The sequence below is a fragment of the Epinephelus moara genome, chromosome 10 (assembly GCF_006386435.1).
Source record: "Epinephelus moara isolate mb chromosome 10, YSFRI_EMoa_1.0, whole genome shotgun sequence".
Taxonomy (NCBI): Eukaryota; Metazoa; Chordata; class Actinopteri; order Perciformes; family Serranidae; genus Epinephelus; species Epinephelus moara.
Window position 1 is genome coordinate 21,699,831 of NC_065515.1, and position 20,850 is coordinate 21,720,680.

General features: G+C 40.0%; 1 protein-coding gene across 4 annotated transcripts in view; it reads left to right on the plus strand.

The window, feature by feature from the left end:
- The window catches only part of camsap2a (calmodulin regulated spectrin-associated protein family, member 2a), a 60,774-nt gene that overhangs the window by 9,329 nt on the left and 30,595 nt on the right, over positions 1-20,850 (plus strand). For all 4 annotated transcript variants that reach the window (XM_050055476.1, XM_050055477.1, XM_050055478.1 and 1 more), the window contains exons 3-4: positions 17,153-17,314; positions 19,847-19,930. In XM_050055476.1, coding sequence (XP_049911433.1) covers positions 17,153-17,314; positions 19,847-19,930 — 246 coding nt within the window. The remainder of the gene's footprint in view (positions 1-17,152; positions 17,315-19,846; positions 19,931-20,850) is intronic.

Consider the following 20,850-nt stretch of genomic DNA (forward strand, 5'->3'; position numbering starts at 1 on the left):
AATCAGCAGACAGCAGTAGCCTGTCTTCTTTATTCAAAAAGAGAAGCCGGAAGACCAACAGGACGGATTCAAGATGCTAGGTAGCCAGCTAGCATATGAACGACACAACCGCATGTTGAAAGAATAAATGTTATTTACTGTGCTCTAGTGAACAATAACACAAAGAATTACAAACATTTTCTGCCTAAGAGCTCAGGGGCCAAAAAGATCATCTTACCTACTTTAGTTTTTTGTTTACTTTCCTCATTCCGTTTCCCCTCTCATGCACTGAGCTGATCAGCCAATCAGCTGGATTTTTACTCACCAAAGGGCTCTTCTGGCTCAGAGGCGGATTCAAAATGTCGAATCAGCCGAAAAAAGCTGAAAAGGGCAAACTGTGCTGGTCACATCACAAAAACAAGGGCGACAGATGCTCACCGACGGCCTGACATTGACAAACCTCCGACTGCCGGCTTGGGGTGTCAGGGCCCTTATTGTTGTAGCCCAGCTGATGTTAGACAGATTTGTTAGCCTTATTTATTATTATTTTCAGTGTTTTTAATCAATTTCAATGAGATGAGAAACAAAAAATTATGCAAAAGTGTTATATATTGCTTACTATCAGGACATCACACACTTGAGACAGTTCATGTGGATTTTCTGCTGCACATCGGAATGACAGCTCAGGAGGGGGCTCATCTATTATTCAGAAACTGCTTCAACATCCAACTAAAGGTTGACAAGGTGACCAGCAGCTGTCCAGGCTCAGTGCTGCGGGGGTGTGCAGAGACTTCAAGGAGAGTTGGAGGAAAACATTTCTTCTCTGAGAGATAGAGAGGACACTTTAATGATTTGATAGGCTCACCTCAAAGAAAAACACAACTGGTTTTAGTCCTAGAGCAGACTGTGAAAGATCAAGAGACTGAGCACCTTCCTGCAGTTCTAACTGTAATCTGCTCGGAATAAGAGCGCCAGTAATGTCATTAAATGTTGCTTCATTGCATTTTAAGCTAAGCGTTTTTTTGTAACTCAGCAGTTTGCATAAGGTGGAAGAATTTTAAGAATAAGCAACTTCCGGGGATGTGCGAGGGAGCTTTAGTAGGTCAGTCAGCAGCAGAGTCAGATGCTGCTGATGTCTTGTCTGACACATGTCATAACTGAGAACATTTGCTGACATTTTCACGAGGTTGCCAAATTGACTTCGCATTTTAATCGTATTTTTTCTGTCCCCGCTCCTTCTCTCTGTCACTGCTCTGCCCACTCATCCTTCTGTCTTCGGCCATGTGACGGATTCCCACATGTGAAGATGATCGCAGTAACCGCCCACTCGGTCGCCTACACACATTCTGTATCGCTGACGCTCTCCTCCACCTGTAGTGCCTGCAGAGAATGAGGGGAGAGATGTGGAGGTGGGCTGAGGATCTGAAAATATTATTCTAGCATTACACATTACAGCCCACATGAGGCACCGCTGTGCAGGTATTATAATATAAAATTCATTATCAAAAGGCTGTAATTGCTCAGTTTGATAATACTAGTTCTTGGCTGTGTTCTTTTCAAAGTGGCGGTGCTGTGTGATCAGCTTTGTTCGTGGTGGTTGAGTGGAAACTCTGGGACAATGGAGAATTCATCTCCAGCACACACAAACAACAATCATACAAACGTGTACAGGGAAATTATCTGCATGTCACTTTCTCTCAGATTGTTTCTTTGCAGCTGCGGTCAGTTAGAAAACGTAACATTAAAGCTGGTAACCATTATCATCTGACAAACATTTCTGAATTAAAGACCAGTATCTTGACTTGATGAATCGACATGCTAATCCATCCCCGTTGCTACGGAGACGTTAGATTGAGTGGGATGAGAATGACGTCAAGATCCAGAAAAGCCAAGGAATCAACAGCAGATGATGAATGAAAATGAAGTCTGTTTGCTCCTGCACATACGCATGTGTGTAACTGTGTTGTTAAGTACATCCGAGTGTATTATCTATGAAGCTAATTGCACAGTGTAGAGTGGCACAGAAGTGCTCCTTGTGCCCTGCAGCAAGGCAGAGAGGGTGATTATTGTATAGAAACAGTGGTTGGCATATTCAGATTTAATTCTATTTACTCTGGGTTCTTTCACTCAACATGAGCACTCTTGCAACAACACTCTGTTCCACATTCGTACAATCTGCTGGATTCTGAGCAGCCCCACTGGAGCACTGATGGTTAATTGCTTTGCTCAAGGGCACCTCAGCAGTGATAACGAGAAAAGGACAAGCATTGCTTTTTTCCAGTTCACCGGTTTTTAGTTGCAAAGATGCAGGATTGTTGTTTTGGATTTCAGTAGATGGTACAGGTGTTCATTTAATTTTGTGTCCACCTTTACTATTAAAAGAGCCTTTATTAGCCAAAAAAGGGGGGGAAAATATGTCTGTAATTGCTCAATATATTTGAATAAAGGGAGCAGCCTATTAAGACCAAATTAGCCCATCAATATTACATAGGTCCCAATGAGCATTCATTCATATGATTTACTACAAGGTGGCTACTCTGCAGTGGGCTATTTATAATTACTTAGTACTTTAACTTTGCAGCATTGGTGGTGAAAGCAAATAAATCTGTCCGAACATATTAAATCCACTGTTTTCCTTCAAGACTTGTCCTTTTTTGGATTCGGATCCATAGCTAGCCAAGCTAGAGAGACTTCTGGCTAGCCACCGCTACTAAAGTTCAGTAAAATTTAAAGGGAAAAGCACCAGGTCGTAGATGTATGACGCCCGTTTTGGTCGATGAAATGTAAAATCAGAGCAGTATCTAAAATTAAATAAATAATATATAGGAAGAAATAACAGGGTCACACAATAAATGCAAAAAATGCAATGCATATGGCTCTTGTTAAGACTATCATCTACTAAATGAACTGCACACATGACGAAGTGTGCCGTGATCTGAAGCACCACCTCTGCTTCACAGTTTCCTGGGGAAAAGCCTGTCAATCATCCACAGGAAAGTAACTGTATGCTTTACTTCCTTGACCTCATCGTGGTGAGGATCGATGTTCTTCCAGGCTGCCGAACCTTGAATGTCACAGCTTTAATATTTAATAACGCGGTGGTAAATAGGTCACGTTGCTGCCTAGAGTTTTTAATGTAGTATATAAATCAGACTCTTATCATCTATCTATACGCAGTGAACTACAGAGAGGAAGAGGCACAGCACCTTATATGGCATCTGAGTAGCTTTATAAGCTGTATGGGTGTGTCTGTGACTATATGTCAGTAGAGCTATAACACAGACAGGTTTATAGTCACACTTATGTTAGAGAATGCTTTCAAATCCAGCATTAGTGGCAAATGTGCCTCTAATGTGAACATGAGCCAGTTTATTCTGGCTACTTTAGTGTGAAAGCACTCTGATATTTTTTTTTGTTTGGCAAATTATTAACAGGCCATTGTAATGTGGAACCAACTCCCATGCTGGCTTTCTTCTCAGTTGTTTGCCACTTGTAGTATATTAATAAAAGCACCAGTCGGAGTCACACAACCAGGGTCTGAAAATGAGCTTTTTGTCACAATCAGGCATTGTGGAAGGCAAGGTTTTTGTTTTATTTTTTTTGTCTGCCATCCAGAAATTATATCTGCCACCTTTTAAATCTATGTGCTAAATGAAGCAGTAATATTTAGATCATTTAAACATCATTCAATGTAAAGAATAATGTCAGACATGTTTGATGCAGCTGATATATCTCATCTTTTTATTGCTGGTTATCGGTTAGAATTGAGTGAACCTCCACTGTCAATCAAAACAAATGCGGTTCTTCAGCCGATAGTGTTGCATCTAAAGCAGTTATGACGTGTCTGTCTGTTGTGCCTGTTCTTTGTCTGTCTGCCAAAGTGAGAATGTGTTGCGCCTGACGTTTTTTCACGCCACTGCCAACAATATAGCCGCATTTGGTGGGTGCTAGGTGCTAATTTCAGACCCGGCACAAGACAGATGTTTTGGGCAAGTTATTTGAAAGCCAAAACATTCACTCATTAACTCCTGGTGAGCTGCTGACATACAACACAGGAACGTCAGATCATTATCACCATCAAAAATCGCTCTTGCAAGTGATAAAGCAGCATTATTACTAATGCTTAATAATGTTATTATGACCTGTCAGTGTCAGATGTTCACCTATATGAGTGTGCATTTACTCCAATGCTATTGTTGTTTTATTCTACTGATGTATATATTGTAGTTACATTTTCTCACTTGCAGCCTTAGCACAGTGGCGATATATATTTTATTTTAATTTTTATTTTCTATATCTTAAGTACTATTTTAAGCACGGTAGAATAATGCACATTATATTTTTTATTCTAATGCACATTTAATTTCTATTTTATTTTATTTTATTTTATTGCTTTATATTTACATACTTTCATTCTTACTTCTTGTAATTCTCTGTTTTTACCTCAGAGCAACTGTAACCAATCATAATTTCCCCTCCGGGATCAATAAAGTATTTTTAATTTCTGATTTCTGATGTGCAAAAAGTAAATGTAAAGGCCTGATTTTCTTGATAGCACTAAAAACAACAAGAAACCAATTAACAATTTAAGCTTAGAAACTCAGTCAGAAGCACATAAGTCCAAAGTGTAGGATACAAAGACAATAGTATATAAAACATTTGAAAAATATCTCAAATACAGAAAAATAACCACAATACAGTTGTAAGCTATATGAAAAGAAACATTGAAATATTGTATAGAACAAAAGGAAAACCCCAATATAGTCCACAACCACACTCATTTTTTATGTGATAGATGTAATAAAATATTTGTATGATCGGTTACTGTGCTTCTATGTGTGTTACAGCATTTGATCAAGAATGTAACAACAGCATTGTGCTATAGTAAATGTAAGCATCAGTCTGTAATGCAAAAATTTCCCTAAAAACAATCCCTAAATATATATTTTAATATTTAAAGAATATTATATTGATACTCAACACACTAGTCATTTTAAAAAGTGTCCAGTGCAGGTTTGCTGTGTGACAGATTGATTCATCAACTGTACAGCTGGGATGAATAGAGGTGAATACACTTCCTCCCATGTTCCCTCTCCTCTGCTTCCTCCATCACAAACCCCTATTGGGCAGGCGCTCCGTTTCCATGGTTACACTCCAGCAGGCAGGGTGTGTGTGTGTGTGTGTGTGTGTAGGTGGGTGCAAGAGTGGGGGTGCTTATGCTTGCATATGTCGTATGCGCAGTCTGTGCTTGTATGTGCAGCTATGTGTAGTGAGAACACTGCCGCGCTCTGAGGCGGCGAACACTGAAATCCTGGATTGGTACAAACAGGCAGATGGCATTTCTAAGGCGCTGCATCACACACAAAGATACACATCCACACACACACAGACACACGGTGAAGTACAGAAAGCCAACCTGAGTGCTAGGCAGAAAAAAATATCTCTCGACATCAAACTAGCTTCCTCTGTCCTTATTCTCTCCCTCTGCACTTGATCTCACGAACAAAGACGAGCTGAAGCAGCAGGGTGGAAGGGAAGCCCATCCAAGTACTTTCTGTCCTCGGCTTCGGCGAAGTCACAGCCAGTATGTTATGCTCAATGCCAGCGGCGACTCCCAGGCAGCACAGTATGGATGGTTAGGCAGGGAGCACATTATGTGATGTCCTGAGTCCTGAGCATCTTTCTGTACTAGATAAGACTGTGCTTCAGACTGATATATTTTTTTATTTGTCTGCAAAGAACAAAACAGTCCACTTGATGATGGTTGAGACAATAACCCTGAACACGGGAGCCTAAATTTTGTCTAGAAGCCTTTGAACAGTGCAGACAGGAAGCTTATGTTCCAAATCAGGAAATTTATTTGTCAATCTACAGTATATATTATTCAAAATGTAGTAAGGGGGAAAAATCAGTCAATTGCATCCAGGAGATAGTGTGAGCCCAGGAGCTTTGTCTTCAGAGGGAACATCTCCTGAAAGGGTTACCCAAGGCAAATTGATCCCAGGTCAGGGGCCAGGCTAAGAATAATTCAAAGTAATCTGCTGTATGGATCGTTGTCTTTGGTCTCCTTTGGAGCCAGGCCCTGGAGGGAAGCTCACAGATGAGCGCCTCCTGGTTCAGCCTCAAGAAGTAACCTGCCCTTAGACACATTTTTTTGTTGAGGAAAAAAAAATCTCCAGTAACTACTTAACTAACTAAGTAGTTAACAACACCTTCATGTTCTCAGTTCAGTGTCGGAAATTGGAAAGCTTATCTAAATAAAACCACACAGGCTCAGATTTCCTCACTTGTTTGAAAAAGATTATTCCTCACGTCAGCTTTAACAAAACGTTTGAAACGTCTGTGCAGCAGTCATACATGAAAAGGTAGCAAGTAAAACTTCTATGCAGATTTTGACCCATGCTAGTGCTTAAATGCTATATATTCTGATCTGGTGTAATGGCACAGTAAGCTTATTATACTAATAGGGAAAAATCTGTGTCATTTTCTCTTCAGAATGTAGCGCAGGGGATTTTGTGACAAATCGTTCTCACTCTGCAGATCTTAAAATATTCACCTGGTTCTTCTTATTACCGACATTACAAATGCAAGGTTTGGTGAGGCTATAATAGCACTTAATCCGTAATGAATTTATGCTGCTACAGATTTGGCCCTGTGCAGAGCTTTATACAGGAGTCTCATTTTCTGAGATTAAATTAAAGGAGCATTATTGTTGGTTATACTATTGTAGTTTGGGCTTTAATTGCAATTTACATATGAATTAAACGTCAAATGTGATTTTGAAATGTGTCAGCAGGTACAAGAACAACACAACAAAATGGCAGTAATGGATTCATAATTAAAATGAAGTGACTTCAGTCAGAGAACAGCCTTGATTGTTCGTATAAACATGATCATAGAAAACAATTCTCTCTTTCCCACCACATAAATAGCATTTAGCACAACATATGTGCAGCCAGAAGAAAGACAACCATGATCCTACATACATTGGTAAAATCAACAACACTGCAGAAAACTGCTTTGTTAAAGACCCAGTTTTAGGGTTCTTGCAATTAAATTTCATATAGTGTAAAATGGAGACTATGACAGGAAGAGAAAAGCAAGGTTTTTTGGACAAAGACAGTGTGTGAGAATATAGAACTTTTAAAAATAGAACAGAATTATGTATCAGATTTAGCTAAGAGCAGGTTTCCTACTGTTGCACTTTGAAATCCTATCTGTATTGTTGCAGGGATTTAGTCTGAACACCAGGTAAATGTCATGTTTATGTAAAATGAGTGGTATTTCCCTTTAAACTAAATCAAACAGTATTTTATCACCACTCACACATGAAACAGTTTTAACCCAGAAGGCCTTGCTTTTCAAACATGATGGAAGGATTTGCAGTGCAGGCGTATCTCCAGGCTGGGTCAACACTGGCTGGTAGCCGTGATCCTGTCCCCAGATAGTGTTCTAAGGTTAGCTTTGAGGTTTCCATATAATTGCTAGGTTGGGTCTGGAGCATATGGAGGGGGAAGGTATTCTGCTTAAAAGCTCCGTTCCCACAAATGATGCCAGACCTCACAGTTGGTATTTTGTGCCTCCAAAATGGGCATGTGTGCAATTGTGTGCGAGAGCTTTTTTTATTTCTGCTCACCATTGGGCGAGCTGTGAAAGGAGTTGTGCCATCTATGTGCCATTCAAGAAGGAAACTGCAGAGAGAAGGGATAGAAAAGGAAGGTTTTATGTTTCTAAAGGATTTTTGATAATTGTGGGGGAATTTGTCCAACATCCAGTTCTGTAATTCAGCTGAGTTTAGGGGAGATGCACCAGTACCTGTGTGACTGGTGGCTGAGTAACTGTGTTTACTGGGAACAGTCATGGTTCAATTCATTCAGTGGTTCAGTTCAGTTCAGTTCAGTTTGACTTTCACTCATCAGGTTTTTCTTAAAACTTTCACATCAATTTAGTTGTAACCAGGGTTGGAAATGAACTTTTTTGTCCACTTGCCTCTGTGGCTGGTGGATTCCAAAATCTACCAGCCATTTAATAGATTACTGTTGTTATTTTGGCTGGTGACTCAAGCAGATCTAGCAGCCACTTGCATATTTTACCAGCATTTGGCTAATGGTTGATGCTAATTTCCAGCCCTTAAAGAAAATGGCTACTTTAGAATTAAAATACAGACAGTACTTACTGGCCCTCATGCCGACAAGAAGTCCAGTGTAGTTTTTTTTAATCCACAAAACTCGTTCGGGGTATCGGAGGATAACAGTTAGCCGGAATAACAGCTACACTTGAAGTGCATGGAACCCACATTTTGAAAGTGTAATAAAACTCCGCTAATACATTTCAAAAACGTCAGAACGGCTCGTCCAATGTAATCCAAGTGCCCTGAAGTCGGGGCAAGCAAAATTGACTTGAAAAGACGTAATTTACTCCACTTTAATAGCATAATTTCTCACCGTGGTCTGTTAACATGGCAACTCACGCAAGACTAGCTGATGGCTAGTGGGGGTGCTAGTTCTCGAATCTCTCCTGCTAGTAAATTACGTCTTATTCCGGCTAGCTGTTATCCTCCGATACCCCGAATGTGTTTTGTGGATTCAAAAACTACACTGGACTTCTTGTCGGCATGAGGGTCAGTAAATACTGTCTGTGTTTTCATTCTAAAGTAGCCATTTCCTTTAAAGTTAAGGATTTCCTGCTATAGCTGGCTAAGGTATCTGTCACCTTGTTGCAAAGTTGGTACTTTTAGTAAACATTAGCAAGTGCATAAAATGAAAGTTCTCTTTCATAGCATTCGTTTCGTGTCTCACATTGGGAACGCTTACAGCGTGACCTTGTCAGACACTCACTCATGCTACTCAGAGAACCGGGGTTACGCAAGTAACCTAAAGTTTTTCTGTTTTTCGCTTCATGTCTTATTGAGCTGTTTGTATTGTCAGTAAACTGTACGGCTATGTTGACATTTCTCTCTGTGGACTATCCTGGTAAAACAAAGGTTACATTTTAAACACAATATAAATTATAGTATATTATATCCTTGAATTAAGATGCCACAGAACAGTGCTCTGTGTTGGCTATCATACACCTTCCTGTGATGAACTGATTTCTTTCTTTTTATGTTGCTATTGGAAACAAACTATAAAAAGATCAACTCTTGAACTTTGTTGCATGTTATCGTCTCTTTCCTGTTTTCAATAAAGCAGGGAATACGTATTTATATGAAAAAGTGCTTTTCTCCTTTAACTTAGTACTTGCGGTGACCTTTAAAAGAGAAGAGGTACAGCTGAGAGCTTTTCCATGTCCAGTTGAGTTGGCGTGAAGTTACCTGAAGCTAGACAGATTCAATTTTTAGACATATGCCCCAGCATGGAGCCTCTGGGTCTGGACAGGAGAGCTGTAATACTAAAAGCAGACTGCATTTCAATATTACATCACCCCTGTCCCCTGAGCTAATGTTGAATCAGTGTGTGTGTGGTGCGTGTGTGTTTCCTCAGTCCTGAGGAGGTCCAGGAGACTGCAGTGCAGAAGTTTGAGGATTTTGGGTTTTTTAGTTCAGGGTCATTTTCTGCTCCCACTTTCTTTGATGGAAGTTGCTAAAAAAACTTTTAGGATTATTATAAATAATCAATGAGGCCTTGCACTCCTATAAAAAAAAATCCGGCACAGACTGATCATTAGCTGTGAGCCACTGGAGCCCCCTAAAGCTTTTACTGTACGTTGTGGTAAAGACATTACTGTTGTCATTACCTCAATTTAGATCATTTTGCAGTGGAATAAAGCTGTGTCGATTCCCCAGAACCAAATCTTTCTGAGATTCTTTACAGTACCAGTGAGGGAGTGAAGCATTGTGCATCAGCTGCTACCTGGTTCAGGCCACAACAAGCAGCTCAGAGCTCTGACAATAGAGATTTTAGTTTATTTAACAGACACACAATGCTGAGGTGAAGTGCATCACATGCTATCTTTTGTAGGTCGCTGCGGTTTGTTTTTGCACTTCCTTTGTGCAATGTTAAATCAGGCTCCTACGGTGGATTTTCATCTCTCCTCTTTCACCAACGAGAAGCCGTATTAAAGATGAACAGTGTTTGCTTATCTCCCTGGGTGGAAATACAGAGAGGCAGCAATGTAGCGGTACAATAAAAACAGGATATTGACCGTGAAGGAGCATCTTCTTACCACATGAGAAATCAAAACAAGATTTATGGACGTAATGAGCTTAGATGAGAAAGCAAAAAATAATGCTTGTGTGTGTTTGTCTGTCTTTGTGTCTACGAAATGGTCTGTGACTGTTTAAATGTATGCAATTCATTCACTGAAGTGTGATTAAAATAACTAGTCATTATGGTTTTCATAGTGAGCATATGGGAAAGGCAGTATTTTAGGGGTAAGCAGAGACTAAAGGTTAGAGAAACAGTCTTTTTTGAATCCTGGGGGGGATTCAAATGGAGTAAATCAGCAATATTTTCCCCTCTTGCAGCCAGAGAGATAACTTTAAGCGAGGCATTTGATCCCAGAATGCTCCAGTGGGGCTGCTCAGTGGCTAGCAGTGGAAGACGGAGGTTGTGCTCCAAGGTGTGGATATGTGTATAAAATATGAAGAAAAGCAATGCTGAAAGAAAGCATATGTGCTCAGCAGCCCTAAAGGTTGAAACATGACATCATGGGGTATTACATAGGAAACAGCCCTATTGCAAACGACTGGCAGGTCTTCTCTGACTAGAAAGGCTAACCCTCGCCCTGGGCAGTGAAGAATTTACCTCTTTCCTGCTTCCCATTCTTCCTCCATCTCTTCTTCTACTACTTTTCTCCATCTAACCACCACTGTCACTCTGCATTCATCCAGTTATTGGAGCTTCTTTTCTTCCCCCTAGCTTTCACCTGACATTTACGCACAGTCAGCTGACCCTGCACTGACCATTTCTGCAAGAGTTACACAGTATGGCAGTTGAAGCACAATATGCTTTGTGAGCAGTGAGTGCAGAAGACCTTTACAGAGGGATTTCCCACATTTATTCAAATAAAATGAGACAGTTGTATCTATTTTGATGAACCAAAAAAGCTTTGTTATCGGCCCTTTATCAGTTCTTCAGTGTTGGTTTGTCTGACAGTGGCACCCCTGGATATTTTTCATGGGGGTGGCCAGATGGGTTGACTGAAAACTTTGGAGTGGCCCACCAAAATCAACAAGCCATAAGTTAATTTCAGGAATTCGCTTTTGCTATTGTGGTATGCTGTATAGGCTAGCTAAAATATGTCAGTATAGGAATCGCATACTTTGTTTGTTTTTTTTACAATTAATGTTACTAATAATCTGATGTGCACAGACTAGTACTGGTACACTTTCCATTTTGGTTCCACAACTGTCCTGTTTTAATGTGTTATGTATCTATATGTGTTAGGCGATACATTGTTCTTCAGTTGGCTAGTTGTCTTTGCCTTAAAGAGACAAATGTACAGCTTTAATTTGAAGGGGTACATTGATTGAAGAAACAAAGCATTTACTGGGAACAAGCCTTCTCAAGTATAAGTATAAGGGAGAAACTTGGGTACCCGCAGAACCCTTTTTCATTCAGATGTCTTGAGGTGAGAGTTGAAAAATGGCCATGCCAGTTGTTCCCTCGCCACAATTTCGCCTAAATTTGGAGCATTAGTTAGCCCCCGATACCAACAAGCTATACTGACAATGGATGCTTTAGGTTGTCTAGCTTAAAAAAAATAGCGTGCAACAGCCTCTTAAGCCCTTTTTACACAGAGATTGTGCTTTAGTGCCACTATGAAGTCCCTTCTGTATGCTGCCTTTGCATTTTTACACAGAACCAAACAACAGCACTGTGTGATGTTAGACTGCATGCCGGCATCGTGGAAGCAGAAGAGGTGCGATGGGTGTGACATGTAACACAAGAGTGTAGGCTTCTAGTATGACATATAACAGATGAGTCGGCGACGCTTTATGAACAATAACAAATGCATTAAAATGGCAATAATAATAATCATTTATCATCTCTGTTTTATGGCAGTCGTTCTCGTCCTCTGTTGGGACGGTGAGGTGCTCCCAGATCGCATTTTCAGTAGTTGTCCTTCTTTGAGTTAGCTGCTAACTGCTATCAGCTACTTTTTAAATCTCCCATGGTGGGTCGCACGCATAACACTTTGTCAAAAAGTTACACCTGTCCCTTTTATATAGACCTCATTTCTGCGCTGTTCCTACCTCCGATGCCGACTTAAAGGCGAGATAACTCTGTCCTCCCATTCCACAATTGTATCTTTTACACACAGTAGAGGCATAATGGTGTGAAATTTCCGCCTCGAAAAGGCAGTGTGAAAGTGGCTTGGGGGGGTCACTACTATTATATGATAATAAATCTTAAGCATGACATTGCTTAATGTTGATTTACAGACTCACCACACACATCAGGTAGGAAGCCCTGATGATGGTTCATATAGCACCTGTGCATTATAAATTATATTAATGCGGCATTTTAGTGTCCCAAGTGCAATTCTAGCCTCAGGGCTTTCTATCCTGTCATAAAGTCAGAGATTGAAATGTTGAATAATGTCAAGTTGTATATTTGTGGCATAACAGTGGACATGCAGAAGATGCCAGCCTCTCCATCAGCCTTCAGAAGCCCATGTTCCTCACAGTGTCATCACTTTGAAGTACATGTCAACAACTTGAGTGCAACTTTTCCTCAAGAGCCAAACTCATTACACCCTTTAGCAAAGTGATGTTAAAATATCAAAATTGAAATGTTGACCGTGACAAAAAAAAAAAAAAAGTCACGGTCAACATTTTTTGAAAACTGCAAGAGGGGGAATATGTGTCAGTCAGCCTCCCAAACAGCCAACGCAATCTCCCCATGATTTCAAGCTGTTCCAGATACTAAAACATGTTTCAAGCTGTTTGCTCATTTTCAATTGTTAGAAATGCTAAACAGTACTGCTTGTTTTCTTAAACGGGGCTCTAAATTTTGTTTTGTTTAAAGATTTCTAGTAATTAAAAGTAGGTAAACATAATTAGATGTTTAGTGATTTTCTTGACTCTGTGTAAAGTGCCTCACTCATCACTGTCTTTGTTTGGGTCCTCCTCCTTCTCCACTCTTCTCTTTTTCCATTTAATTACAGTCTTAAACAGTTTGAGTTTGCAGAGATGGATCGAAACTCTGGCTTTCATGCTTTCAAGTATTGTGTCAACTCCAAACTGCTGCTAATTGCTAACACCTCTGACTTTTAAGTGCTGAATGAAGTTGTTTTGTCTCATTATGAAGTATGCACAATCCCAGAGTCAGAAACACACAAATCCTGGAAGCATGTGGTCCGACGCTAGCCTCTTCCTCCCACACAATGGCCTGGTGTCATTCAATATGATTAGAGACTGCAGGTCTGTGGTCTGGTAAACAATATTACCTCTCCTTATTGTCATTTTATCTCATCAGGCCACAGCAGATCCAAATCAATATCCTCAAATTGCTCAGCAGAGGGGAGGAAGCTGGAGGCAAAATAGGCCTTTGAGGAATGACGCTGGTCCCTTGGCCTTTTAGAAATCAGTCTTGCCTGGAGTTGATCATTTGTAGTGGAAATACAGGGCAGATTTGTAAATGTGCTCTACAAATTGATAACAGAACGTGTAATGTGTACATGCATTTAGCTGTTTGTGTCTGGGATCGTGTTTTACAATGTTTGGACAGGCTAAATGAAGGCCAATAGGAAGCATGTTGGCAGTGTGTTATTAAATGGGATTGGTTTGCTGCTGGGTTGCCAGATCAGAGATAGTGGAAATTAAGCATTAAGCTAATGTAGTGTCACAAAGCAAATTCATTTCATATCTAAAAATGCACTGTAGTTGCTAACCTGACAGCCAATATTACAATATCATTATACATTTTGGGGGAAAGAAAATCCCTTGGTCTTTCCAGCTTTCATCAAACAAATGACACACAGTAAGAAGAAAACATGAGCGAATAATATGCAAAACAGCACACATGAGTGGTCCAAGAGGAAATGAAACACTTAACCAAGCACTCTGGCTTAATCTCTTCTGCCTTATTATCAGCATAAAATGACACATTGGCTGTTAACGACAGAGTGAGGGAACATGCAGCTCTCCAACATCACTTTCATCATAAAACCCTCCACTGATATGTTTCATACATTTTTCCTTTTCTCTGTCTTGCACTGCATCTCTGTGGATCTTCAAGGGGCCGCTTTAACTGTACGCCTGATGAATCGGGTTAGCTCATGGAAAACCTGCGGCCCAAGTATAAATATTTGGCGTTTTGATTCCAGGGTAGTGTTTGGTGGTTACCCAAAACAGTGCAGACTTATGGAGGGAGTTAAAGGTAGGAGCCGAGGACTGAAATACACAGATTACACAGTTTGCCGTAACCATACCACCATGCTGCAGTGAAGACTTTCCACATTATCTTATATTACTACCGACATTGCAAATTAAAGTGATTGATTACATTTCAGCATAGTGTCTTTCTTAAAATATGCTCAGTATGTAAACATGCTTGAGTTTAAGAGTTGACAGGACTGTTTCCTGACGATATATTTGTCTGTTTTGACCCAGAGAAATATTATTTTAATGCTAAATTATTTTTGCTGCTTTGAACTTGCCTTTCATATCATAAGGCCTGTTTTTATGATGTAACTTAGCTAGTTAGCATACACTAATTAGGCATCAGTCTTCAAAAATAAACTTACAATCTAAAAACATATTTATATCTGCAAGCAAGAGAAGGGAACCAACGCTGGTACAACAGGGACACCGAGCTGTCACTGAGCAAGTCTAGTTAAGATTGATTGTTGTCATGATCAGGACATTATGTTTGGGGAAGGGTCCTGGTTACAAGAGCTCATTGTAGTTAAAGGAAACAAAGGTGGACTGTTGGTAGGAGTGAACACCTGTCTGAGGTGTCAAAGTCATACACAAATCCATCATAACAGCCTCTTTCTTATGACTTAGTTGCAGTGTGAGAACATAGAAGATTTTCTGTGCTTTGTCAAAAGGGCTGGATGGTTTGCTTCCAGAGGATAGCCTCCAATTATTATTAACTGATGCACTCCAAATTTAGAGTAAAAGCTTCCTGTTAATTAACTTGCCCACCTATGCTTTGATCTGTGATATGAACTGACCCACACACTATATATATGGGGTTTGAGTCCCATAGGCTACTCTTCTTTAGTGTAACAACAGAAATTATGTGCACAATTTAATTGTTTGTGACTGCCTTGTTGCTTCGATTTTGATCTTTAAACAGCAAATCCCAAACACTTCTCTTGCTCAGCTTCACAAGTTATTAGTAACACCATTATTTCGGTCCTCCTGGACCTTTATCAAGAGTGTTTAAAGTGTTCAGGATTTTCTGTTCAAAGAATCAAGTGATATTTTCCGACACACCTGCATCCGAGACAGTTGGATGTGTGAATATCTCTCTCTTTAAAACGAATTGCTTTGATTTTAATGGAAATTTTAATTTTTTTGACATGTTTGTTTTAGAGTTTACCGTTCTCCTTTGTTATGGTGGAACAGACACTGACGTTGGCTCTGTAATAGAAGTTTACGAGCAGAGTGGTGCTAGGTGATCCAAAATGTGACTTTACGTATGCCTCAAGTAGTTTTTAGCTGATACCATTTAAAGATTAGCCTGATGAGTCTAAACAGCTGTGGAATGCTACACAAGCTACTGAAAGTTGAAGTTGGTTTCCTTTGCATCTCATGAATAGGTTAAATTAATGAAAAAAGTAAACCCTTTTTCTGCGTTTAAACAGTTTTTGAAGAACATTGTACCTCATCCATGAGGTAGTCCTTGTTTTTTGATGGAAACCAGACCAATGGCATGACTAGTAATGATTGCAGGAAAGAAATAGTAAAGACAAGAAACAAGGTGACACTGTGGATAAAGACTATGGAGAAATATGTGACATGTTTCATCATAAACAGATGCCCATCATTTGAAAAAAGAGTAACAACATAAATTCTCATAAACTTACAGCTATAGTTTATTTGATCACTAGATAGTGAAAATGATTGTGTCAATATATTTGCATGTTGCCACGAAGAACTGGTAACCACGCCTCTCCTTGTTCTGGTCCTTGTGTTGCGTTCAATATCAGATTTAAACGTGGTATTTCTAAAGAGTTCCTATTGGGAGCAAAGCCAAAGTGCAGGAGTACTCATACAACATGCAGAGAATATAATCCATCACAGTCTGATATTTGTCTTAGATAAACCAGAATACTGATTGATAGCACAGAACTGAATCAACCACAGTCTTACCTAGTGAAAAGTAGGACATGTAAGTCAGTGAAAGATGTTCACAGTGACACTGTGTGATGAACTTTACGGTTCTGTGTCAAAAATTGATTCATATTTGTAGTTTTTCCAAAATAAAACCCCCCACTCTACCCTAGCAGCTTATCGTGGATGCCAATTCTATTAATTGGACTCTGTTGTCAGGAAGATGTCTTATTCAGGATTCTCAAAGGCTAGCAGTCGCTGTGAGCAAACTGGGTCTTGTAACCAGGGATGAAGACAGTAGTTTCCAGGGCAACAACCACAAGGGACTGCTCGACTGACGACAGAGTTTCAGATGTACAGTACAGCGGAGGATCCTGGTTCAGTCCTATAAATCACTACCCTTTCAATGCCTCGCTCCACACTCCGGAATATGTTTGCCGTGTTGTCTTACTGTTGGCTTTTTCATGTCTTGTTTTTGGTCTCAATTGGGCCTGACAGGATTTTGACTTTGTCTGCAATCAGTAACATGCAGGAAGTGCTCATTTTTATACATATGTGTTATCTTGATTCTGTTCAAGCTTCGGATTTTCATGTAGTCTGACAACTCAGTCTGTTAACTGAGATAAAACCACTGCTGTGGTCTGAGGTTCAGTTCCTCTCAGAGCACAGTGATCTGTCTCTTTAGCTACATTGTCAAGAAAACACACCGCTAATTTTCTCATCTTCTAACCTCTTATTGTGCACTATTTTAGACTTGGCCAAGGTGTTGATCGCTGCAGTTGGGTTTGACCTTTGAAGCTACTGACTGAGAGAATTTGCTAAAATACTTCAATTTTGCTATCAGTAGGAAATGAATCACAGTCGAGCATCTGCCAGCATCCCCAGCTACCTCAAAGCTACTCATTTCACCCTCTAAATCTTTCTCTGTGCTGTTCTCTCCTTTAGAGCGCCCACTTGGCAATGATCGACACTCTGATGATGGCGTACACGGTGGAGATGGTGAGCGTCGAGAAGGTGATGGCCTGCATTCGTCAGTATTCATCCAGCGACCCTGAGGTGGAAACACCTTATGACACAGAGGACGCAGTGACCACCTGGATCAACAAGGTGGGTAATGGTATATCTTTTTAAAATAACAGATTTACTGTCACTACAAGGACAGATTGTAAGATGCTAGCCGTTGGGGTTGTGTCACATCATAAACTTTGAGCAGGCTGGTGCTGAACAAGTTACTGTAGATACCCTCGCTCAGGGGCATTTCATCAATGTTGGGCTCATACAGCTTGACCTCTGAAATTCCACAGTGCACAGCAAGATATTACACTCAAAAACACTGACCCAAATACCATCAAGTCTGTTACATGTGCACCCTGAGGTCGTACCATATGACGTGTACAGGTGAACTTGCAGCACATGAGCAAACATCCTCCTGGGTGTAATAATTGTCAAATTCTTCACTTCTTTCGCTGCTTTTATAACCTTTTAACAGAGTGCTATTCATACGAGGACGGCCATGTGTTAACGTGACTCACTGTATGTGCAAGAGAAATTCAGGGAACAAGAATATGGTGACGTCACGTGACATTTTTGTGCTTTTTCCTTTCGATGATGGTATGATTTAACATTATCTACATCTTGCATGCAGTTAAGGATCACATGTATAAGGTGGCTGTTCTCATTAGCTATGACATAAGGCATCTTTTCTTTTTGACTCCTCTGAACTCTAAAGCTAAAACACACATTCTTGTTTCAACTGACAAGGGGTAGTACAGATAATAATGTGTAAAGGTTGCTGTTAAGCTGTGTTTTGTTTCTGTATTCTTATGTTCTTTCCATGAACAGCAATCAGGGTAATAGAGCGTGCCAGGGCTGACGTCAAAACCCGGAAGTTTAGCATCACGCTGGTTCCCGGAAGAGAAAGTGAATGGGATTTTTGCATTGCATTTTGGATTATGTCAGAAAATAAGCTCTGTGGCTAACACAAGTTTATGATACTTACAGGTTTTGTTCAGCGAGATAATCTTCACATATGAACACCTTTCATACCGCATTTGAAGCTTAAATGCGATCGCCAGAAGTAAAAAGCTAATGTTAGGCTTTAACGGACTACATGACTACTCCACGGTCGCATGACTCTTGACGTCACCGCCACTAAGCTTTCAACTGATTTCACCCGCTTTATTTTAAAAACATTTTATAATGGGGAAATCGGACTGTTTAAGCTAAATAAGAAGCTGTAATTGCGGACTGCCAGCACTCTTGCCTGTTCGGGGGTGATGACGTTTACTGTCCACGACAGGGTTTGTAGTCGTATTGAGCAACTTGTTAGCAACCGCCTTTTTTAAGACACGTAAAAGCTTCAAAATTCACAAGTAGAGTATTTACTGATGTGTTTTATGTCGTAGAACAAAACCTGAAACTCGCTTAAGCTTTTGTTAACCACAGACCTTATTTGAGGCATTTTACCAAAATCCCATTCAAAAAACGTATTGACTTTTAGACGAGAGAACCGGAAGTGCTAAAAGCGCTAACAGAGTTCCAGGTTTACTGGCACACTCTATTACAACCAGTTAATGTCCACTGAAACACAGACAGATTATTTTGGTGTAGCAGCTCTGTTCACCCAAACACGCAAACCTGAAGTGATGCTGCAAATGTATGTGATCAAACTACATCATTTTTATAGCCAACTGACAAGCCTACAGGTGGTGAATGCTGTTTGGGGCCATCCATCATTTTAATGTGCAAAGCACATTCTTTCATGCATTTAATATTTGGATTTAGTCCAAGTTTTATATACTGTACATAAAGTGCTTTAGGAGCTACAAGAAAACAAATGCAAACGACCCTTTAAAAATGATCTGTAAAATGCATTACTACAGTAGGTATTATACAAGTATTATTACATGTTACACATCAGTAAAATGTGGCCTAATACCCTTTGAACCGACATGCACTGTGTACATGAGACTCATTACATTATGAAGTAAGTGGTTGGCTCCATGGCCTGCCTGTACAGATGGCTGCGGCTCCTCCATACAGTGCTACAGGGCCCAGTCTGTTTACATTCTTCTAGTGGGAACATTGGGCTGCCGCCAGCTCTGAGCTTCACACACATACACAAACGTACACACACAAACGTACACACACAATAGCTAACAGGTGTGGTCATGGAGTCCTACTGGTCGGACATATGGCTCTCTGTTGGAGTCCCTTTGTGTTCCAAAGGTCCAAAAATTCACCAGATTAAAGAAAGCTGATTTCTGCTTTAACTGGAGCCGTATACATTTAAGCAGACATACTGTAAGTTGTCCAAAGTGTAGGCTTGAGTGAGATTAGATTAGATTCAACTCAACTGGACTTCATTCTGATTAAATTGATTCAGTAAATCCGAAAACTCCTACGATGTATGCCTTTAAACACAGATTCTATCATGGTTCCTTATGGAAGAGACAGTAAATTGACACATAACACAAAAGCACAATTAGCTAGTTTTATTTAAATTAAAATGCTCATGATAAAAATGTGATAAGGAACTTTATTATTACTCTTTATACGACATATATTATATAATAATATATATTATATTATATTAAATGTTACTCATTGTGAATTTGAATCTTGTCTTCTCTCTTTCAGGTAAACGAGTATCTGAAAGAGGTCATTTCTCAGGAACAGAGGAAAAGGGAGACGCAGAGTGCCGAGCCTGCTGGGAGTCCTCGGGTGGGTGTTTTTTTTCCTTCCCTTCCTCTCTCCCAACACTTCACTAACTACACTTCAACATACAGATGTCGCCAGTTTGATGGACAGTTTCAACTAAGCTAAGTGAAATCATTGGTGCCACTTAATGGACTTACCACAGCATTCTCCTTTTGACTGACAGATATTTGTCCCAGACCTCTGTGTCACTGTAATATCTGAGGCCAGTTTCCTCGAGAAGATCTTAAGCCCTTAACACCCAGCTACCATCAAAGAAAATCTCACTCACATATGTCCGAGTTTTAGACGTAAGCTCAGTCTGTATTTGTTAAATGAGAAAAGGAGACATCTTCAAATTGATGACAAGTTTATCTGACGTGGCGACAGTACGAGCTTCATTTGTGCCCTAACCAGCAGATTAGTGCTCTCGGGTCTCATTAGGCCAGCAGTCAGTTAGTGCGAGGTCATCCATGTGGGGTTAGGGAGAAGTCCTGCCCTCAGTCCAAATCTGTTATATAACTGTGTATGTGTGTGTGTGTGTGTGTGTGTGTGTGTGTGTGTGTGTGTGTGTGGTATGTATTTGAGTAACTAGACAAATCTGTATTTGGATTCTGTAGTTTGACGCTGCATTTCCAATAAATTATTCACATATACACTGATTAATATGTTCGCTCACTTAGGAATTTAAATCTCACAAAATAGTAGGGGGGCAAGAAAATATTGATACACCTTTATATCATGATGTTATGTTTTAAATTAATAGTTTACATGTTAAGATTAGTAGCAGTGGTTCATTTTGTTTTGTTTAAACCCCTGATGGCTAGATCCTTAAGTGTTGTAATTTATCTTTAGTGTAGTATATCGCCTTGCTTACAGTATCACACTATATTGCAGTATATTTAATCATAATTGTATTGTCACAGGTATTGATTCTTGCCGATACA